This window comes from Oncorhynchus gorbuscha, linkage group LG07 (genome assembly GCF_021184085.1).
Source record: "Oncorhynchus gorbuscha isolate QuinsamMale2020 ecotype Even-year linkage group LG07, OgorEven_v1.0, whole genome shotgun sequence".
NCBI lineage: Eukaryota > Metazoa > Chordata > Actinopteri > Salmoniformes > Salmonidae > Oncorhynchus > Oncorhynchus gorbuscha.
The window spans coordinates 37,190,114-37,210,487 of NC_060179.1; the positions used below are offsets into that span (position 1 = coordinate 37,190,114).

The window sequence follows — 20,374 nt, forward strand, 5'->3', positions numbered from 1 at the left end:
ACTGATTCAGGCGTTGTAACACTCTTTCATGTTATGAATGTTTTTTGGTTATTCCTGGTTTTTCGACACAGCATTTTATTATTCTCTTGTTCCGTCTACCACAGGTGCATAAATATCTACTCTCAATGGTAGCTGTCTTATTAGAACACATTTCTTCTACCTTATCTCCCTCTACTCGCTGTGCATCCCCAACAGCTCAATTTAATGATGCATAACGTCATATACCTCAACAAAAAACCAGAGACAACGAAAATTCAAGGGTGTAACCTTATATAGCTAACTCAAAAAGCACTGAAACTAAGCAAGGAATTGTCTGTCAGTGCCTCTAGTGTGATAACTCAAACTATAAAGAGGTGAATAGTCATGTTTCTTTTCCTGTCAATCTGTCCAGTGCTTCACAGTAACTCATGTTCTGACAGCTTTCTCCATTCAAGGCCTTTTGTGTCCTGATAGATCTAGTTTGTGAAGTATCTAACAGGGGCTCTGACCCAAACATGGACCACATGTCACTTTTGAAGGATACAGGAAGCCCCATGATGTGATCAAGTACACTGCTTCATTTTCTATACACTGTATGTCATGGTAGCTTTTGGCATTAGAGAGGCTGGGAGAAGATAAATAATTCAGACCCTGTGAGCGTTTTGGTCTGTCATATTATTTTAATCGTAGAGGAGCTTTCATTTGGAGCTACAGCATATCTGTTGCATCATAGAAAGACCTCACAAAAGGGGAACCATGACTCAGTGTGTTGCTTCTTTTCGCCTCCGGTCATTTCTGTCTGTACAGTAAGGCTTTCCATACTGTCAGGGGAAGAGTTCAGTTTCTCACAGAGAGGCAACCTTCGTTCAGTAGGACATGCATCTCATTAATTTTTGCTGATAATAATATTTTAGGTCATATGCCAGCACTGGGAGTTTGCATACTCAAATCCATGAGGGGTGAATTTGCATTAAAGCCTGAGCTAATTCTTCAAATGTAACCATGTTTTTTTCTTGTAGTGTTTGAGAGGCTGAAAAACACATCACTTGTCAATTGATCGAGATAGAGTCCACAGGAAAGCACACAGGAAAGCACAGAGATTTAGCAGGTCCAAGCAATAACTGACATGATTGGTATTTAATCCGGTCAAACCCTACAGCTCTAGCAGTTTAAGACCCATCCATAGACTCAGGCCCAAGCCTCCAGCATGCATTTCACCCGCTTCTCCCTACCCTCTCTTTCCCCCTTTCCAAAGGTCTGGGAGTTCTTCAGCTCTGAACGCTTTCAGTAGTGGACTGTTACTCTTTCACGTAGAAAAGTGGCCACCAGTAGGGTGTTTCAGGCAGCGTTACCATATGCACGGGGTTGGGGTGAAAATACCGTCGCAGCTCCATGTGGTCCTGCATCTGCCTGTCTGCTACCAAGGACACCAATTGCATGCTCAGTTTCTCACTAACTGACGGCTTTCAGCTGCCTGAAGTGGCTTCAAGCTGAGCCATAGAAATGTATCTGTCTGCTGTTGGTTTCTGACTGAAATACAATGACATCACCCGTTTCTAACGCACTCACAGATTAATATCTGCATCTGTCACTAGACAGATATCAGAATAAAAGGTAGGTGAACAAGCTAACATGGCAGAAAACGTATACCCCAGGTCAAGGCTATTCTGTGATTCTCCATGTCTTCTGATAGCTGTTTTGTTACCCAGAATCAACACAACAGTTTGATAACTATTTGCTCTGGTAGCGTACTGTGTGAATCAATACCCAACAGACTCAGAAGAGGCATTTTTTCCATTTACATCCCCGTTCTGTAGACGGAGCATTTCTCTGAACATCAAAGACCAATTATTACTTCAGTAGTTAAGCAATAAGAATAACTGGCCTCATGCACTATTAACAGCTTGTCTTTTAAACTAGCGTCTCTCACTCTCTCTAAGTGCTTATTTAATATACTCTACGGTATTTTGAACTGCTTTTGTGAAAGAAAATATAGAAAAGGCTTTGATTTATCTTAATCAAATTAGAGGGACTGTAGAGCAACACACTGTCTTTGAACATTCTGACTTAGGGAGTGAATGTGCCTCTGAAATGCCAAAGCGCCACAAATAACTCACTCAGCTTTCCTTATCTACCGGACCCCTGCAATGTGCAGACATGAGAGTCTGTAAAGAGTTGTTTTGTATTCATGAAGAGAAAGTTACCATGGGGTGGTACCCTACCATGATAGTCAAGCTGCTGCAGTGGGTGCTGCCCAGTTCTGGCTGTTTTGAGCAAATGTGATGGCTATGTTACAAATAGTACACTTCCCCTATATAGTGCACTATTTTGGACCAGAACCCTTTGAATTATGGTGAAAAAAAGTGCACTATATAGGGAATAGGGAACCATTTAGAGGTTTACCCTGCTGGGACCCTGCCTTGCTACAGTCGATATCAGCAACTTTAGAGTCACCATCACTTATTCATAAGCTTTACTCCCTGATTATTTATTTAGCCTGGCACAGCGTTTGTTAGTCCCTTTTATAACCTGTCTTTGACTACCTTTCCTTTACAGTCTTCTTTCCCTTTCCTCCGACACTGTTCTCCTCCGCCTCCTACTCTAGTCCCTTAGACTCCCAGGCATATTAAGGCCTGCTTTGGTCTGGCCGACGTAAACACGTCTGCAAGTTTGGAGTTTACTATGAATCATCTCTGTGACTGCACTGGCTGCACGCTCTACTGATGTTAAAGGTGTTTTATCCTTCTGTGGGTCGTCTCTCTCAATGCCTGTACATACATATTCAGTATGGATCGTGCCAGCCAGCCACAGTTTCACTCCAGTTCTTTTCCCTGTGCCTTGAGCATTATGCTGAGTTTGCCGAACCCTGAAACATCTGTTGTCATTACCAGATGAGTTTTCAGAGCAGACAAAGCCCCTAAATCAGCTGTAAAGCGGCATTGTGTTTCTTCAGCAAGATGATTATGTGGCGCTCAGACTGACACAATCTGTATAAACGTTCATACAGAGAGAGAGGGGAAGAGACTCAAGTAAGTGAACAGTAGAAGCCTAAGTATTGTTGTCCATTATTTTACTCTAATTAGGGGGAGGCGTGGTATGATTAGGGTAAAATAATGACATTTAAAAAAACATATATATAGATATTGGAAATGATGCAGACAATTACATTGACAGAACCCACAATATAACTACAATATTAAAGCTGAGCCCCCCCCCCCCCCCCCAAATGAAAAGAAGCTTCACATGATATGATGGCTTATTAATTCTTCAGCTAGCAAAACATGCAGATGTTTGAATCAAAGCATCAATAAAATAATTTACTTTGGATTGACAACTGTTGGATTTTTAAATGTTGGTTTATCTTTCTCTACCCAATTATATTTCCTCTGGGATTTATCCTGAGAGAACAACTTAATTAATATTCTTAATTACATAGCACAGACTAATCCACTACCACATTTGTTATACAAATATGACAGTGTGGATTGAGATATGGTAGGTAGACCACCATATGGGGAGTCTAGACTCCGCAAAGCCTTTGACACCTGTCCCCGCCAAACTTTGTAATATACATTTTGTGAAATATGAAATCTGAATCATATATACATGTTTTGCTGTTGAATCTGGTCCAGATTTGTTCTTAACCTTATTAAAACAACTTTGACTTATCTGCACCTCAGGATGATACTCCTGTCACCCAGCAACACACGTGGTGGTGACACAATTAAAATATCACCCTTCACACACAGTGCATTCGGAAAGTATTCAGAACCGTTGACCCTTTTCTACATTTTGTTACATTTCAGCCTTATTCTAAAATGGATCAAATATATTTTGTCCTCATCAATATACACTCCATAATGACAAAGCGAAAACAGGTTTTTAGGCAGTTAACCCACTGTTCCCAGGCCGTCATTGAAAATAAGAATATGTTCTTAACTGACTTGCCTGGTTAAATAAAGGTAAAATTAAAAAAAATCAAAAAACAAACAAATTCACTATATACAGTGGGGAGAACAAGAATTTGATACACTGCCGATTTGACAGGGTTTCCTACTTACAAAGCATGTAGACGTCTGTCATGTTTTATCAGAGGTGCACTTTAACTGTGAGAGTCAGAATCTAAAACAACAATCCAGAAAATCACATTGTATGATTTTTAAGTAATACATTTTCATTTTATTGCATAACATAAGTATTTGCTCATGTACCAACCAGTAAGAATTCCAGCTCTCACAGACCTGTAAGTTTATCTTTAAAAAGCCCCCTGTTCTCCACTCATTACCTGTATTAACTGCACCTGTTTGAATTTGTTACCTGTATAAAAGACACCTGTCCACACACTCAATCAAACAGACTCCAACCTCTCCACAATGGCCAAGACCAGAGAGCTGTGTAAGGACATCAGGGATAAAATTGTAGACCTGCACAAGGCTGGGATGGGCTACAGGACAATAGGCAAGCAGCTTGGTGAGAAGGCAACAACTGTTGGCGCAATTATTAGAAAATGGAAGAAGTTCAAGATGACAGTCCATCACCCTCGGTCTGGGGCTCCATGCAAGATCTCACCCCGTGGGGCATCAATGATCATGAGGAAGGTGAGTGATCAGCCCAGAACTACACGGCAGGACCTGTTCAATGACCTGAAGAGAGCTGGGACCACAGTCTCAAAGAAAACCATTAGTAACACACTGCGCCTTCATGGATTAAAATCCTGCAGTGCACCCAAGATCCCCCTGCTCAAGCCAGCGCATGTCTAGGCTCGTCTGAAGTTTACCAATGACGACCTGGATGATCCAGAGGAGGAATGGGAGAAGGTCATGTGGTCTGATGAGACAAAAAATAGAGCTTTTTGGTTTAAACTCCACTCGCTGTTTTTGGAGGAAGAAGAAGGATGAGTACAACCCCAAGAACACCATCCCAACCGTGAAGCATGGAGGTGGAAACATCATTCTTTGGGGATGCTTTTCTGCAAAGGAGACAGGACACCTGCACCGTATTGAGGGGAGGATGGATTGGGCCATGTATCGCGAGATCTTGGCCAACAACCTCTTTCCCTGCGTAAGAGCATTGAAAATGGGTCATGGCTGGGTCGTCCAGCATGACAACGACCCGAAACACACAGCCAGTGCAACTAAGGAGTGGCTCCGTAAGAAGCATCTCAAGGTCTGAGTGGAGTGGCCTAGGAGTGGCCTAGCCAGTCTCCAGACCTGAACCCAATAGAAAATCTTTGGAGGGAGCTGAAAGTCCGTATTGTCCAGTGACATCCCGAAACCTGAAGGATCTGGAGAAGGTCTGTATGGAGGAGTGGGCCAAAATCCCTGTTGCAGTGTGTTGAAACCTGGTCAAGAACTACAGGAAACGTATGATCTCTGTAATTGCAAACAAAGGTTTCTGTACCAAATATTAAGTTCTGCTTTTCTGATATATCAAATACTTATGTCATCCAATATAATGCAAATGAATTACTTAAATATTATACAATGTGATTTTGGGAAAACCTGCAAAATCGGCAGTGCATCAAATTTTTGTTCTCCCCACTGTACATAAATCAAATCAAATGTATTTATATAGCCCTTCGTACATCAGCTTATATCTCAAAGTGCTGTACAGGAGATCAGCCTAAAACCCCAAACAGCAGCAATGCAGGTGTTGAAGCGCGTTGGCTAGGAAAAACTCCCTAGAAAGGCCCAAACCTAGGAAGAAACCTAGAGAGGAACCGGGCTATATGAGGGGTGGCCAGTCCTCTTCTGGCTGTGCCAGGTGGTGATTATAACAGAACATGGCTAAGATGTTAAAATGTTCATAAATGACCAGCATGGTCAAATAATAGTCTGGGACAGGTAGCACATCCGGTGAACAGGTCAGGATACCATAGACACAGGCAGAACAGTTGAAACTGGAGTAGCAGCACGGCCAGGTGGACTGGGGACAGCAAGGAGTCATCATGCCAGGTAGTCCTGGGGCATGTTCCTAGGGCTCAGGTCCTCCAAGAGAGAAAGAGAATTAGAGAGAGCATACTTAAATTCACAGAGGACACCGGATAAGACAGGAGAAGTACTCCAGATATAACAAACTGACCCTAGTCCCCCGACACATAAACTACTGCAGCATAAATACTGGAGGCTGAGACATGAGGGGTCAGGAGACACATAAGTATTCAGACCCTTTGCTATGAGCCTCGAAATTGAGCTCAGGTGCATCCTGTTTCCATTGATCATCCTTGAGATGTTTCTACAATTTGATATGAGTCCATGAAACCAAGATTGAACCCTTTGGCCTCAATGTCAAGCATCACGTCTGGAGGAAACCTGGCACCAGACCCACGGTGAAGCATGTTGTTGTTAGCATCATGTTGTGGGGAAGTTTTTCAGAGGCATGGATTGGGAGACTAGTCAGGATCAAGGGAACAATGAACTGAGCCAAGTACAGAGATATCCTTGATGAAAACATACTCCAGAGCAGGACCTCAGATTGGGGGGAAGGTTCACCTTCCAACATGGACAATGACGCTAAGCACACAGCCAAGACAACACAGGCGTGGCTTCAGAACATGTCCTTGAGTGGCCCAGCCAGAGCCTAGACTTGAACCCGATCAAACATCTCTGCAGAGACCTGAAAATAGCTGTGCAGTGACGCTCCCCATCCAACCTGACAGCTTGAGAGGATCTGCAGAGAAAAATGGAAGAATCTCCCCAAATGCATGTGTGCCAAGTTTTTCGCGTCATACCCAAGAAGACTTGAGTCTGTCATCGCTGCCAAAGGTACTTTAACAATGTACTGAGTAAAGGTTGTAAATACTTATGTAAATGTTATATTTTTAATAAATGTGCAAAACATTCTAAAAACCTGTTTTTGCTTTGTTATTGTGTGTATATCGAGGAAGATATTTTTGAAATCCATTTTAGTGGTCTGAATACTTTCCGAATGCACTGTATCTATCATAAAAATAAAATATATGCTGTTTATCTGATTATGTTCACGACGGCCTTCACAACTAGTAACTTTCCGAGGGAGTGTCTTATGCTTCCTAATCTGTGCCAGCAGCTCGGTGAGCCATATGTTCCTTGATTATGGGAGGCGATGTGTAAGAATGCTGTCAGCCGGCTGTGTGGTGTTATCTGAGGCAGACACAGTAGGTCAAGGCTCAGCACAGAGGGCCGACACATGGTAATGAACTTATCTTATTAAATATGCATCAAATCAAATACCTTCCAGGAACTAACTGTGGAGCATAGACACAATTTTCAGGAATTATGGGAACAGTCATTTCCTATTAGGTCTTCGTGAAATGAGGAGTGACCTGTCTGATCAACGGACTGACCTCATGTCAAGATTGTTACTCCTGATTCTGCAAGGGGAACTTTTCAGATTACTTTAGTGACAGTAACAACTTAAATGAATCTGTGTATGGGGGTGTAACCTTGGTAGAATATCCTCCCTCTGACACCAGTGTTCCAAATCTATTAAATTAATCAAAGACAATGGTGTCAATGAGGGCTGTGGTTATGAAATTAGAGCCTCGGTGCCTACATTATTATGTCACTCATAACTACATTAGGAAGGGACAAAAGAGTGAGCGTGAGCCAGGTGTTGAATCAAGTAGTCTCCACTGTTGATGGACAATTCGTAGTACATTTCCTAGTGTTTTTACTCCTCTTACTTCTGGTGTATTAATTCTTAAAGATACATTTTATTCAAATGTTTTTAAACGGGGAATCCCATTTAGACCTCTTTCAAGCAAGCCCTGCACCAAATCGTATACATTCACAATATTTACAATTTCAACTCATTAAAACAAACACTATTTACAATCAATTTAAGAAAATAAAAAATCCGTACCAAAACCTCCATCCTCCAACCATTCCACAAGTAAGGTGCAAAAAACCTAAATACAGATCTACCTAAATGAGTGGAGACCGAGGGGATCTCCAGAGTTAACCATCCCTGTGATCGGGTCTGGTGACTCATATGTCTCTAATTTAATTATCAATGAAGTAAGGTAATGGCGGAAGTTTGCACAAGACTGAAAGAGAACGGTGCATTTAACTTTAAGCTTTAAGAGAGGGCCAGCCTATGGTCTGATACAGAATTCATTGATGTGTACTGAACCTATCACCCGTAATAATGCATAGTGTGCTATGATAAACTGAGCCCAATGGCTTCAATACAGTGGCGGCTGTATTAATACAGATGATATCACCATAGTCTAAAGCCGAACGAATATCAACTGAATGATATGTTTTCTGCTAGTTAATTAAAAGCATGCCCTATTCCTATAAAGAAAGTCCATTTTGATTCTCAACTTCTTAACTACCATCTCACTAGGCTTTTGGAAGAATTTATTTTCGTCAATCCAGATACCCAGATATGTGTAAGTAGGGACACGATCAATGTGGGCACTGTCCAATGTATATAAGCATAAATCATCAGATACATTTTCAGCTTTTTTGGAAAATAACATTTACTTATTTTTACCTGCATTAAGTACCAATTTCAGTTCAACAAAATCTTTCTGTAAATCAAAAAAGCCAGATTGTAGTTCGGAAAGAGCCTTCACAACAGTATTGTCCGCATACAAGTGGAGGTTACACATTCTTACAGACAAACTAATATTGTTTACAAAGGTATAAAAAAGTACAGGGCACAAATCGACCCTTGTGGGACACCTTTGGTAATATCAATGAAACCTTACTTAACACGATCAGAAGATATACATTGTATCCTGTCTGTCAGGTAGTTTTCAAACCAAAATCAGGCTGCCAGACCCAGGCCAATTTCAGACAGTCTATGAATTAATAATGAGTGGTCAACAGTGTTGAAAGCCTTCGACAGGTCTATGAAAAGGGCAGCACATTGCTGCCTTCTGTCCATGCATTTTACAATGTAATTTAACACAAAAGAAGCAGCAGAGAAAATGCTGTGACCTGACCTGAAATCATAATGATGAACACTTAGAAAACATTATGAAGCTAGAAAATATCTAAGCTAAATGTTTTTTTTAACAATGTAAAAGTTGTCGCTGGGTAACACAGATTAGAGATCGGGCAATAATTATTTATGTCCAAGGGGTCAACACCTTTGGAGAGGGAGCACATGGGCAATTCAGGTATAAATTATATAAATGATTGCTCAATTTATGATTGGCATTGAACATATTCAGGTGATTAATTTGTACGGCTCTGTGATAGAATCCATTGTACACTCTAAATTAGTTCATATATGGCAAAATTTTGGCTAAAATTATTTGCCGATCTCTAATATATTTGGAAAGGAGCCTAAAAGGACAATAGTATTTTACTGGGTTTTGTTGAATCAAATATTTTAATTGCTTAACTGGATCATTATTATTATTATTATTATTATTCAATGATTGGGCCTAATTAGCCCAAATGGTCTTCTATTCTTAACTGCCTGAGGCATTCAGGTGCTGTTTGAGTGGACTCAATTGGATAATGTAGAGCACTTATGCTGAAGTGTGTCAAGTTCAACGGGAATGTACTGTTTGTCTGTGAAGGGTTCTGAGCTAAAAACAGGAATATATACAATACTCTAGATTTTGACTTTGGCAGTTGTGAGTGGTTGAAGTGGTGTCATTGATACATTCTATCTGAATTCAGAAGAAAACATGGGTTGGCTATTCAAGGTTATTTGTACAAAAATGTTGAGATAACACAATGAAATTATACTATGCTACAACTAGCCCATGAATGGATCAACACTGTAAAGCATCTCTTAGTGTGGATGATATAAATGCAGGGTTAGACTGTATTTCATGCATTAGTTGATGTGAATACCGGACTGTGATAATTGGAGAAAAAGGAGACAAACAGAAAAAATACTAACACACTGGCTTTCTCTGTTGACACTGGTTTGATATGTTTTTTTTTGTTGTGGTTGACACTGGTTTGAAATGCCACGGTTTACTAAGCTGTAGGATATGCGTAACTGGCTGCAGGGAAGTCAGGCACAGGAGAGCAGAATTGGGTAGCAAACTGAGCCCTTTCTTACGGTGAACAGACACACGGCACTACGAACAATAAACTAAATACGGGTTGACATAACCCGGCGCAAACCAGTCTGACGTGTACATACACGTAACAACAAACAATTCCACACACAGACATGGGGGGGAACAGAGGGTTAAATACACATCGAATAATGAGGGAATGTAAACCAGGTGTGCGGGACAACAAGACAAAACAAATGGTAAATGAAAAGTGGATCGGCGATGGCTAGAAGACCGGTGACGTCGACCGCCGAACGTAGCCCAACCGACTTTGGCGGAAGTCGTGACAAGCCCGAATTCAATTGTACAAATCCTGTTAAGATCACAGAACAACAAATAGCTAATCTGACGGACCTGTTTGGGACTAAGAGATCATTTACGCTCCTAACCCTGTCCCTAACCTGCTATGTTAATTATCCTAACCTGCTGCGTAAGTTCTCCTAACCTGCTACGAAAAAGTCGAGCTGTATAGAAGTTGCGTTTTTTTACAGAATCTCATTTTGTTTGGTGTTTTTTAGGAAGAAGGTTACAACTGCACCCTATATCCAAGATGGTGCCCACAGGGCGCTGGTCAAATCACTGCACTATGTAGGGAATAGGTTGTCATTTGGATGCACAATACAAGATTGTATTCCATTGTGTAATTGGAACGATTGGGAATGCAGTGGGACAGGTAATGGCATATTCATCAAGCTGTTTTCATGTGGCACTCTGCTAAACCAAAAAGAGGCCTCAACTAAATTGTGATCTCCCTTTTATAAAAAAAGAGGTGAAATCTACTTCTCGTTGTCACACTCTGACCATAGTTTGCGTTGTTTGTTTCTATGTTTTGTTTGGTCAGGGTGTGATATGAGTGGGCATTCTATGTTGTATGTCTAGTTTGTCTGTTTCAATGTGTTTGGCCTGATATGGTTCTCAACCAGAGGCAGGTGTTCATCGTTGTCTCTGATTGGGAACCATATTTAGGTAGCCTGTTTTGTATTGTGGGGTGTGGGTGATTGTTCCTGTGTTTGTGTACACGTTACGGGACTATTTCGTCTTCGTTCATTTTGTGGGTTTATTGTTTTTGTTCGTTGTTAAAGTATTCTATTAAAATGGATAATCATCACGCTGCATTTTGGTCCTCCTCTCTTTCGCACGATGAAGAACGTTACACTCGTTTTATAAATTATGTCAATCTTTATTCCTTATGGTTGGTCTCAATTGAAGTTTAGAGATTTGATGGATAGAGCATGAATATCTATGAGGCATAGTTTCTCTATTCCATCAGAGGTACTAGCCACCTGTTACATAGCCTACAGTGTAGTGCATGCCAACCAGAAAACATGATACAGTTGTACCTTGGCATGTTTCTTAACAGGAAATTATCAAGAGCTTTCGAGGCTATATCAGGAGGGAACATGTATACAGTGATGCTTGCTGAAAAGCAAACTCCAGCTAGGCACTTTGTTATATAAAAAAATATCCTGGATAAAGTAGAAATGAGAGTAAAATAGAGACACATTCAGGCATGCAAGATCAAATTGAATCTCCTACAACCAGATAAGCACTTCACCACAATTGGAATTCTAAACCATCACCAATAGCTCAAACGACATTTAAATGAAAATACACTGGAAACAGTAAAATACAGACATACAGTATCTAGATCATATCAGGACAAACTCAATATTAAATATTCAATTGCACAGGAGCTGGATTATTTGTTCTTAATCTCCGGAGGTTTTCATTCTAAGGGGTGAAAGCTGTCAAATTACAGTCTGCAGCAAGGGGAACAATCTTCTGTGGCAGCTGGTTGTCAAAGCTGAAGAGAACTCTGTTCTCTGGAGATATACAGTAGCTGTGTGGCATGCGTTCCAAAAGGCACCCTGTTCCCTAAATTATGCACTACTTTTCATCAGACCCCTATGGGCCCTGTTCAAAAGTAGTGGGCTATATATGCAGCATGAGAGTGGGTGAAGGGAAGAAAGAGATCTGGGCTTGAAGGGATCGTTTGGGACCATAGTGTTTTCTATGGGCAGTCCAGACACTGATTTGATAACTATCTCTATCCGTCTCTATCCATCATGCATGTCATTGGAGATGTAATACAAGGTTGCCTCTGTAGATTAGTTGTTTTGATGTATTCTGGGGAATATGAATGTGAATTGTTATGACATGATTATAAGATCATCCATAGTCATTTATTTCCATACTCAAGGTGACATTTTGACAGTGCCAAAAATACAAAAATTACTATTTCAAAATGAGTTTCTCTCTTTTATACTCAAGCATTGTTTTGTGTGTTTTGTGTAAATGGAGTCCAGTGTTGTGTAAATGGGATCCACTGCCATTATCCAACAGGTGACTCATTGAAATATAGGATACAGTAAGGATGTTAACGTTTCTTTCTGATTTCTCTCTTCCAGGTGATGAGCTCCATTAATCATTGAGCGCGACAGGCAAACTAACCAGGCCAGAGGCTCCTCATCTTGGCTGCATCCAGTCCAGTCTCCCCAACACGGATTCAACACTCTGGTTCTTACAGTTGTTGATCTGGCTTTCCGTCTGTGGGACTTTACCTTGGAGACCTCAACCTCACAGACCGCCAATGCTTACAAGGAACTGCCTGCTGCTGTTCCTTTGGTTTGTCTTCGACAAAGGATCCCTGTCTTTAGTGCGCCCGCCAGGTCCACCACTGAGCAGGAGCAGACTGGGAAAGGAGAATCCAAGGAGCCTGGCGGGCTCGATGAGGAATGGGGCATCTGGGTTTCAGAGAGTCAAGAGGGGATGGGTGTGGAACCAGTTCTTTGTGCTGGAGGAGTACATGGGGTCAGACCCACAGTATGTGGGCAAGGTAAGGATGTTATACATTGTGTTATTTATATCATGCGAGTGTTTCATAAATCATGTAGCTAGCAGCTCAGGAGGAATTGAACCAATGTTAAATGGAGGGAGAAGTAAAAATAGAATGAGAGGGAAGAAGAAGAGAAAGCAAAGAGAGGGAGGACTGGGAAACTGGTCAGAATTGAAGGAATGATGGATGCCGCTAAATACAGGGAAATTCTTGAGGGAAACCTGTTTCAGTCTTCCAGAGATTTGAGACTGGGATGGAGGTTCACCTTTCAGCAGGACAATGAAAATAAGCATATTGCGAAAGCAACTCTCGATTGGTTTAAGGGGAAACATTTAAATGCCTTGGAATGGTCAAGTCAAAGCCCAGACCCCAATCCAATTGAGAATCTGTGGTATGACTTTTTAGGGCAGGTGCAGGGTGCCAAATTCAAAACAACAGAAATCTCCTAATTACAATTCCTCAAACATACATATATATTATACCATTTTAAAGGTTATCTTGTTGTTAATCCCACCACAGTGTCAGATTTCAAATATGCTTTACAGCAAAAGCACCACAAACAATTTTGTTAGGTCGCCACCAAGCCACAGAAAAACACAGCGATTTTTCCAGCCAGAGTCACAAAAAGCACAAATAGAGAAAAAATGAATCACTAACCTTTGATGATCTTCATCAGATGACATTCATAGGACTTCATGTTACACAATACATGTATATTTTGTTTGATAAAGTGAATATTTATATCAAAATCTGAGTTTACATTGGGGCATTACATTCACTAGTTCCAAAAACATTGATTCAACAGAAATACTCATCATAAATGTAGATGATAAAACAAGTTATACAAATGGAATTATAGATACACCTCTCCTTAATGCAACCGCTTTGTCAGATTTCTTATTTTTTACAGAAAAAGCAAGCAATGCAATAATCTGAGACGCCGCTCATTAAAATAATAGAATTAGCCGCCATGTTGGAGTCAAAAGAAACCAGAAATTACATGATACATATTCCCTTACCTTTGGTGATCTTCATCAGAATGCACTCCCAGGAATCCCAGGTCCACAACAAATGTTTGTTTTGTTCGATAATGTCCGTTATTTATGTCCAAATACCTCCTTTTGTTAGCGAGTTTCATATACATATCCAAACGCTCGTTCTGGTCGAGCATTAAGTCAGACAAAAACTTCAACACTTATATTACGGGTCGAAAAAACATTTCAAACTAAGTACAAAATCAATCATTAGGATGTTTTTATCATAAATCTTCACTAAAGTTCCAACCAGAGAATTCCTTTGTGTCTTGAGGAGCAACGGAACTCAAGTGGATATCATGTGGAATGCGCATGACCAGGAAATGGCTGACTGCCAGACACATGGCTCATTCTGCTCTTATTCAGTCCCACAACACAGTAGAAGCCTCGTTCAAATTTCTATAGACGGATGACATCTAGTGCAAGCCCTAGGAAGTGCAACTTCATTCATATCTCAATGGGATTCCAATTGGAACTGTGTTGAAAATCTACCAACCTCAGATTTCTCACTTCCTGTTTGGATTTCTTCTCAGGTTTTGGCCTGCTAAATGAGTTATGTTATACTCACAGACATCATTCAAACAGTTTTAGAAACTTCAGAGTGTTTTCTATCTAATACTAATAATAATATGCATATATTAGCAACTGAGAATGAGGAGCAGGCCGTTTACTCTGGGCACCTTACTCATCCAAACTACTCAATACTGCCCCTGTTTGTTTCACAATACAAAATATTTAGCATCTTATTCGTGGTAGACATGTTGTTTAAATCAAATGATATAAACCCCCCAAAAATCTATTTTAATTCCAGGTTGTTAGGCAACAAAATAGGAAACATGCCAAAGGGGGTGAATACCTTCGCAATCCACTGTATATACAAAGAGAACCAATACCGAATCGATGTGCAGATGTGCAGTACTATGCGGTAATTGAGGTAGATACAGTGCCTTTGGAAAGAATTCAGACCCCTTGACATGTTCCACATTTTGTTAGGTTACAGCTGGGCCACTCACTCAAGGATATTCAGGACTTGTCCCGAAGCCACTACTGCGTTGTATTGGCTGTGTGCTTAGGTTCATTGTCCTGTTGGAAGGTGAACCTTCGCACAAGTCTGACGTCCTGAGTGTTCAGGAGCAGGTTTTCATTAAGGATCTCTCTGTACTGTGTTCCGTTCATCCTTCCCTCGATCCTGACTAGTGTCCCAGTTCCTGCCACTGAAAAACATCCCCTTAGCATGATGCTGCCACCACCATGCTTCACTATAGGGATGTTGCCAGGTTTCCTTCAGACGTGACGCTAGACATTCAGGCCATAGAGTTCAATATTGGTTTCATCAAACCAGAGAATCTTGTTTCACATGGTCTGAGAGTCTTTAGGTGCCTTTTTGGCTAAGTCCAAGTGGGCTGTCATATACCTTTTATGAGGAGTGACTTCCGTCTGGCCACTCTACTATAAAGGCCTGATTGGTGGAGTACTCAACACAATCCTGTCTCGGAGCTCTACATACAATTATTTTGACCTCATGGCATAGTTTTTGCTCTGACATGTGTATATTGACAGGTGTTTGCCTTTCCACGTCATGTCCAATCAATTGAATTTATCACAGGCAGTCTCAAATGAAGTTGTAGAATGGAAACAGGAAGCACCTGCTCTCAATTTTGAGTCTCATACAAAAGGGTCGGAATACTTACTGTTAGGGATTATATCATATAGTCTTTATTTTATTCTCTTTTTATCTCGTATCTCGTATATTTACTGTTGTTTGCCTTTCCATGTCATGTCCAATCAATTGAATTGATCACAGGCAGTCTCAAATGAAGTTGTAGAATGGAAACAGGAAGCACCTGCTCTCAATTTTGAGTCTCATACCAAAGGGTCTGAATACTTACTGTTAGGGATTATATCATATAGTCTTTATTTTATTCTCTTTTTAACCTCGTGACAAATGTCATTCTGTTTTTGTACCTCGTTTTTAATTTAGGTCAAGATATTCAGTATAGATTTTTTTAGGTATACAGTGGGGCAAAAAAGTATTTAGTCAGCCATCAATTGTGCAAGTTCTCTCATTTAAAAAGATGAGGCCTGTAATTTTCATCATAGGTACACTTCAACTATGACAGACAAAATGTGAAGAAAAAATCTAGAAAATCACATTGTAGGATTTTTTATGAATTTATTTGCAAATTATGGAGAGAAATTATAATGAGGCTTCTATGTTGTTGTGGGAGTGAATGAGAGCAGAATATATCACCTGTCCTTCAAGCAGCCATTTTGTGATTGCGCTTTTTCCTCATGGTACCCACTTGCGTTCTATGGCTCACGAAGACTAGAAGGAATACTCCGGTTGGAACTTTATTGAAGCTATATGTTAAAAACATACTAATGATTGATTTTGTACTGCGTTTGAAATGTTTCTTTGACCGGTAATATCACTTTTTGAAGTCTTTGTCCGATATAACGCTGACCAGAATTAGCGTTTACATATGTACACAAAACGCTCTAACAATAACAAACATTTTCAAACAAAACAAACATTTATTGTGGACCTGATATTCCTGGAGTTATTTCTGATGTAGATCATCAAAGGCAAGGGAATATTTTTCATGTAATTTCTTGTTTATGTTGACCTTATCTTTGCGGCTGTGGTGTTTTTAAATTGAGCTCCGTCTCAGATTATTGCATGCATTTCTTTTTCCGTAAAGTTTTTTAAAAAATCTGACACAGCGGTTGTATTAAGGAGAGGTATTAAGGAGAGGTATATCTATAATTCCATGTGTATAACTATATTATCATCTTCCGGCGCCGACAGAGATGGCCGCCTCGCTTCGCGTTCCTAGGAAACTATGCAGTTTTTTGTTTTTTTTACATGTTATTTCTTACATTAGTACCCCAGGTCATCTTAGGTTTCATTACATACAGTCAAGAAGAACTACTGAATATACGAGCAGCGTCAACTCACCATCAGTACGACCAAGAATATCGAAGACAGAAACTAAAACAAAGAAGCTCCCGCGCTGAGGTCTGTTCAACGCTGGTCCGACCAATCTGATTCCACACTCCAAGACTGCTTCCATCACGTGGACTGGGATATATTTCGTATTGCGTCAGACAACAACATTGACGAATACGCTGATTCGGTGTGCGAGTTCCTTAGAACGTGCGTTGAAGATGTCGTTCCCATAGCAACGATTAAAACATTCCCAAACCAGAAACAGTGGATTGATGGCAGCATTCGCGTGAAACTGAAAGCACAAACCACTGCTTTTAATCAGGGCAAGGTGACCGGAAATATGACAGAATACAAACAGTGAAGCTATTCCCTCCGCAAGGCAATCAAACAAGCTAAGCGTCAGTATAGAGACAAAGTAGAATCTCAATTCAACGGCTCAGACACGAGGTATGTGGCAGGGTCTACAGTCAATCACGGATTACAAAATGAAAACCAGCCCCGTCACGGACCAGGATGTCTTGCTCCCAGGCAGACTAAATAACTTTTTTGCCCGCTTTGAGGACAATACAGTGCCACTGACACGGCCTGCAACCAAAACATGCGGCCTCTCCTTCACTGCAGCTGAGGTGAGTAAAACATTTAAACGTGTTAACACTCGCAAGGCTGCAGGCCCAGACGGCATCCCCATCCGCGCCCTCAGAGCATGCGCAGACCAGCTGGCTGGTGTGTTTATGGACATATTCAATCAATCCCTATCCCAGTCTGCTGTTCCCACATGCTTCAAGAGGGCCACCATTGTTCCTGTTCCCAAGAAAGCTAAGGTGACTACCGCCCCGTAGCACTCACTTCCGTCATCATGAAGTGCTTTGAGAGACTAGTCAAGGACCATATCACCTCCACCCTACCTGATAACCTAAACCCACTCCAATTTGCTTACCGCCCCAACCCCAAAAGGTCCACTGATGATGCAATCGCCATCACGCTGCACACTGCCCTGTCCCACCTGCACAAGAGGAATACCTATGTAAGAATGCTGTTCATTGAATTGAGCTCAGCATTTAACACCATAGTACCCTCCAAACTCGTCATTAAGCTCGTGACCCTGGGTCTCAACCCCGCCCTGTGTAACTGGGTCCTGGACTTTCTGACGGTCCGTCCCCAGGTGGTGAACATAGGAAACAACATCTCCACCCCGCTAATCCTCCACTCTGGGGTCCCACAAGGGTGCGTTCTCAGCCCTCTCCTGTACTCCCTGTTAATCGATGACTGCGTGGCCATGCACGCCTCCAACTCAATCATCAAGTTTGCAGATGACACTGCAGTGGTAGGCCTAATTACCAACAACAACAAGACTGTCTACAGGGAGGAGGTGAGGGCCCTCGGAGTGTGGTGTCAGGAAAATAACCTCTCACTCAACTTAAACAAAACAAAGGAGATGATCATGGACTACAGGAAACAGCAGAGGAAGCACCCCCCATCCACATCGGCAATTGCACCGCCCTCAACCGCAAGGATCTCCAGAGGGTAATCCGGTCTGCACAACGCATCACCGGGGGCAAACTACCTGCCCTCCAGGACACCTACAGCACCCGATGTCACAAGAAGGCCAAAAAGATCATCAAGGACAACAACCACCTGAGCCACTGCCTGTTCACCCCGCTATCATCCAGAAGGCGAGGTCAGTACAGGTGCATCATAGCCGGGACCGAGAGACTGAAAAACAGATTCTATCTCAAGACCATATTAAACAGCCATCACTAACATAAAGAGACTGCTGCCAACATACAGACTCAAATCTCTGGCCACTTAAATAAATGGACTTAATGAAGGTATCAGTAGTCACTTTAAATAACGCCACTTTTATAATGTCTACATATCCTACATTACTCTATATTGTATTCTATACCATCTACTGCATCTTGCCTATGCCGCATGCCATCGTTCATCCATATATTTACATGTATATATTCTATTGATCCCTTTACATTTGTGTATTTCTGTGCATAAGGTAGTTGTGAATTTGTTAGATTTCTTGTTATATATTACTTCATAGTCTGAACTAGAAGCACAAGCATTTTGCTACACTCACATTAACATCTGCTAACCATGTGTATGTGACCAATAAATTTGAATTGATTTGACCAGCTGTTGTTAACAAAGACACACACACCTCCCCCTTAACCCCCTTAACCCAAAGCAGCTGTTTCAGTCTTAACAATGCATAGAAAAAAACTGCTAGATTCATATTATCCAGGTCCTTGTTCAGTCACAACTCTGAGAAACATAGGATATTACAGTTCTTCAGTTTGTTCTCTACTGATTGTACGTTCTTTAAGTTTAGAGGTGATTTAATTACTTGACAATGTAGTCTCATCAGGGAGTCCTCTCGTTTGCCCCTCTTGTGCTGTCTCTTCCTTTTCCTCTTTTGAGTCCCGGGGATTAGGGCCTGGTCTGGGATGAGCAGTAGTCCAGAATCTGCTTTTGGTCATAGAAAATGATGGCAGAAATATTATGTGCATTTTTTTTAGATCAGCTTGAAAAAAAAGTAAATGTGGAATTGGTCAAGAGCCCATAAGACAGCAGCTATCCATCTCTTCAGCTCTGTCAAAGTTCTCCATCCCTTGAAATCAGCCTGCTATTGCCAATTGACACTCTTTCAGTTAATGTCACTCGTACGGACTATGTCTCACCAGATTGATAACATAATGGGTTGTGTTTGTGAAACATATCCATTCATGCGTGTCTTAGGATATGTCAGATGTACATTTCCATAGCAGCCACAAGCAGCATTCGTGTGGTGATTAGATCAATGTCCCAGCAGGAATGAATTTAAATGGTGGCATTTCTAAAGCTGTCAGAACATCATTGCTACGAGAAATCATGCTTACAGCAAAAAAAAGACAGAGGACATGCACCTTATAGCCTTATAATACTGAATTGAAAAAAGTCTGAACTACACTGCAAGCCTCTAACACATCACCTCACCACCACTGTTTGTATCACATCCACCAGGCTGTCTTTTCCCCTAACACAATATGTTTTTTTTTATCCTTACTTTGGGTTAAGACATCTTTAACTAAACTCAAAGGGATTCTACGGCTGAAGCTGTAATTTGGCACCCCTAGCTTAGGCAGGATAATAGTTATACTAGCTTTATCTGCCCAGGTGCCACTTCAATCAGCCCTGGTGTGCAGCATTCTTTGTGGAAGTCTCTCAGACTAAAAATATCCAGGGTGTTGTCTGTCTGCTGCACTCCTAAATCACTTAATCCCAGCCCGCTACACAGCTTCAGAAAATAATTGACTGATTATCTGCCCTATGAAAGGCATTTGGAGATCAAGTCCCTGGACTTCGCTTAAGACAATCATAAAGAGAGAAAAGCTGTTGCGACCAAAATACAGTGTCACAGGATAGGGTACCTGGACAATGGACAATGGACAATGGATGGGCTGGGTGTCAGACAGCATTTAATGCAGTGATTTAGATCAAGCACAGTCTTGGTTATACATATTGTAGCCGTATGGTTTTATTGTTTTACAGTTTTGTTTTCAATGCAGTAATTGACT

At 41.1% G+C, this 20,374-nt stretch overlaps 1 protein-coding gene across 1 annotated transcript in view; it reads left to right on the forward strand.

Annotated features, from left to right (window-relative positions):
- The window catches only part of LOC124039838 (cadherin-12-like), a 204,627-nt gene that overhangs the window by 77,194 nt on the left and 107,059 nt on the right, over window positions 1–20,374 (forward strand). The window contains exon 2 of the mRNA XM_046356286.1: window positions 12,397–12,824. Within this exon, the coding sequence (XP_046212242.1) occupies window positions 12,579–12,824 (246 nt within the window). The 5' untranslated portion in view covers window positions 12,397–12,578. The remainder of the gene's footprint in view (window positions 1–12,396; window positions 12,825–20,374) is intronic.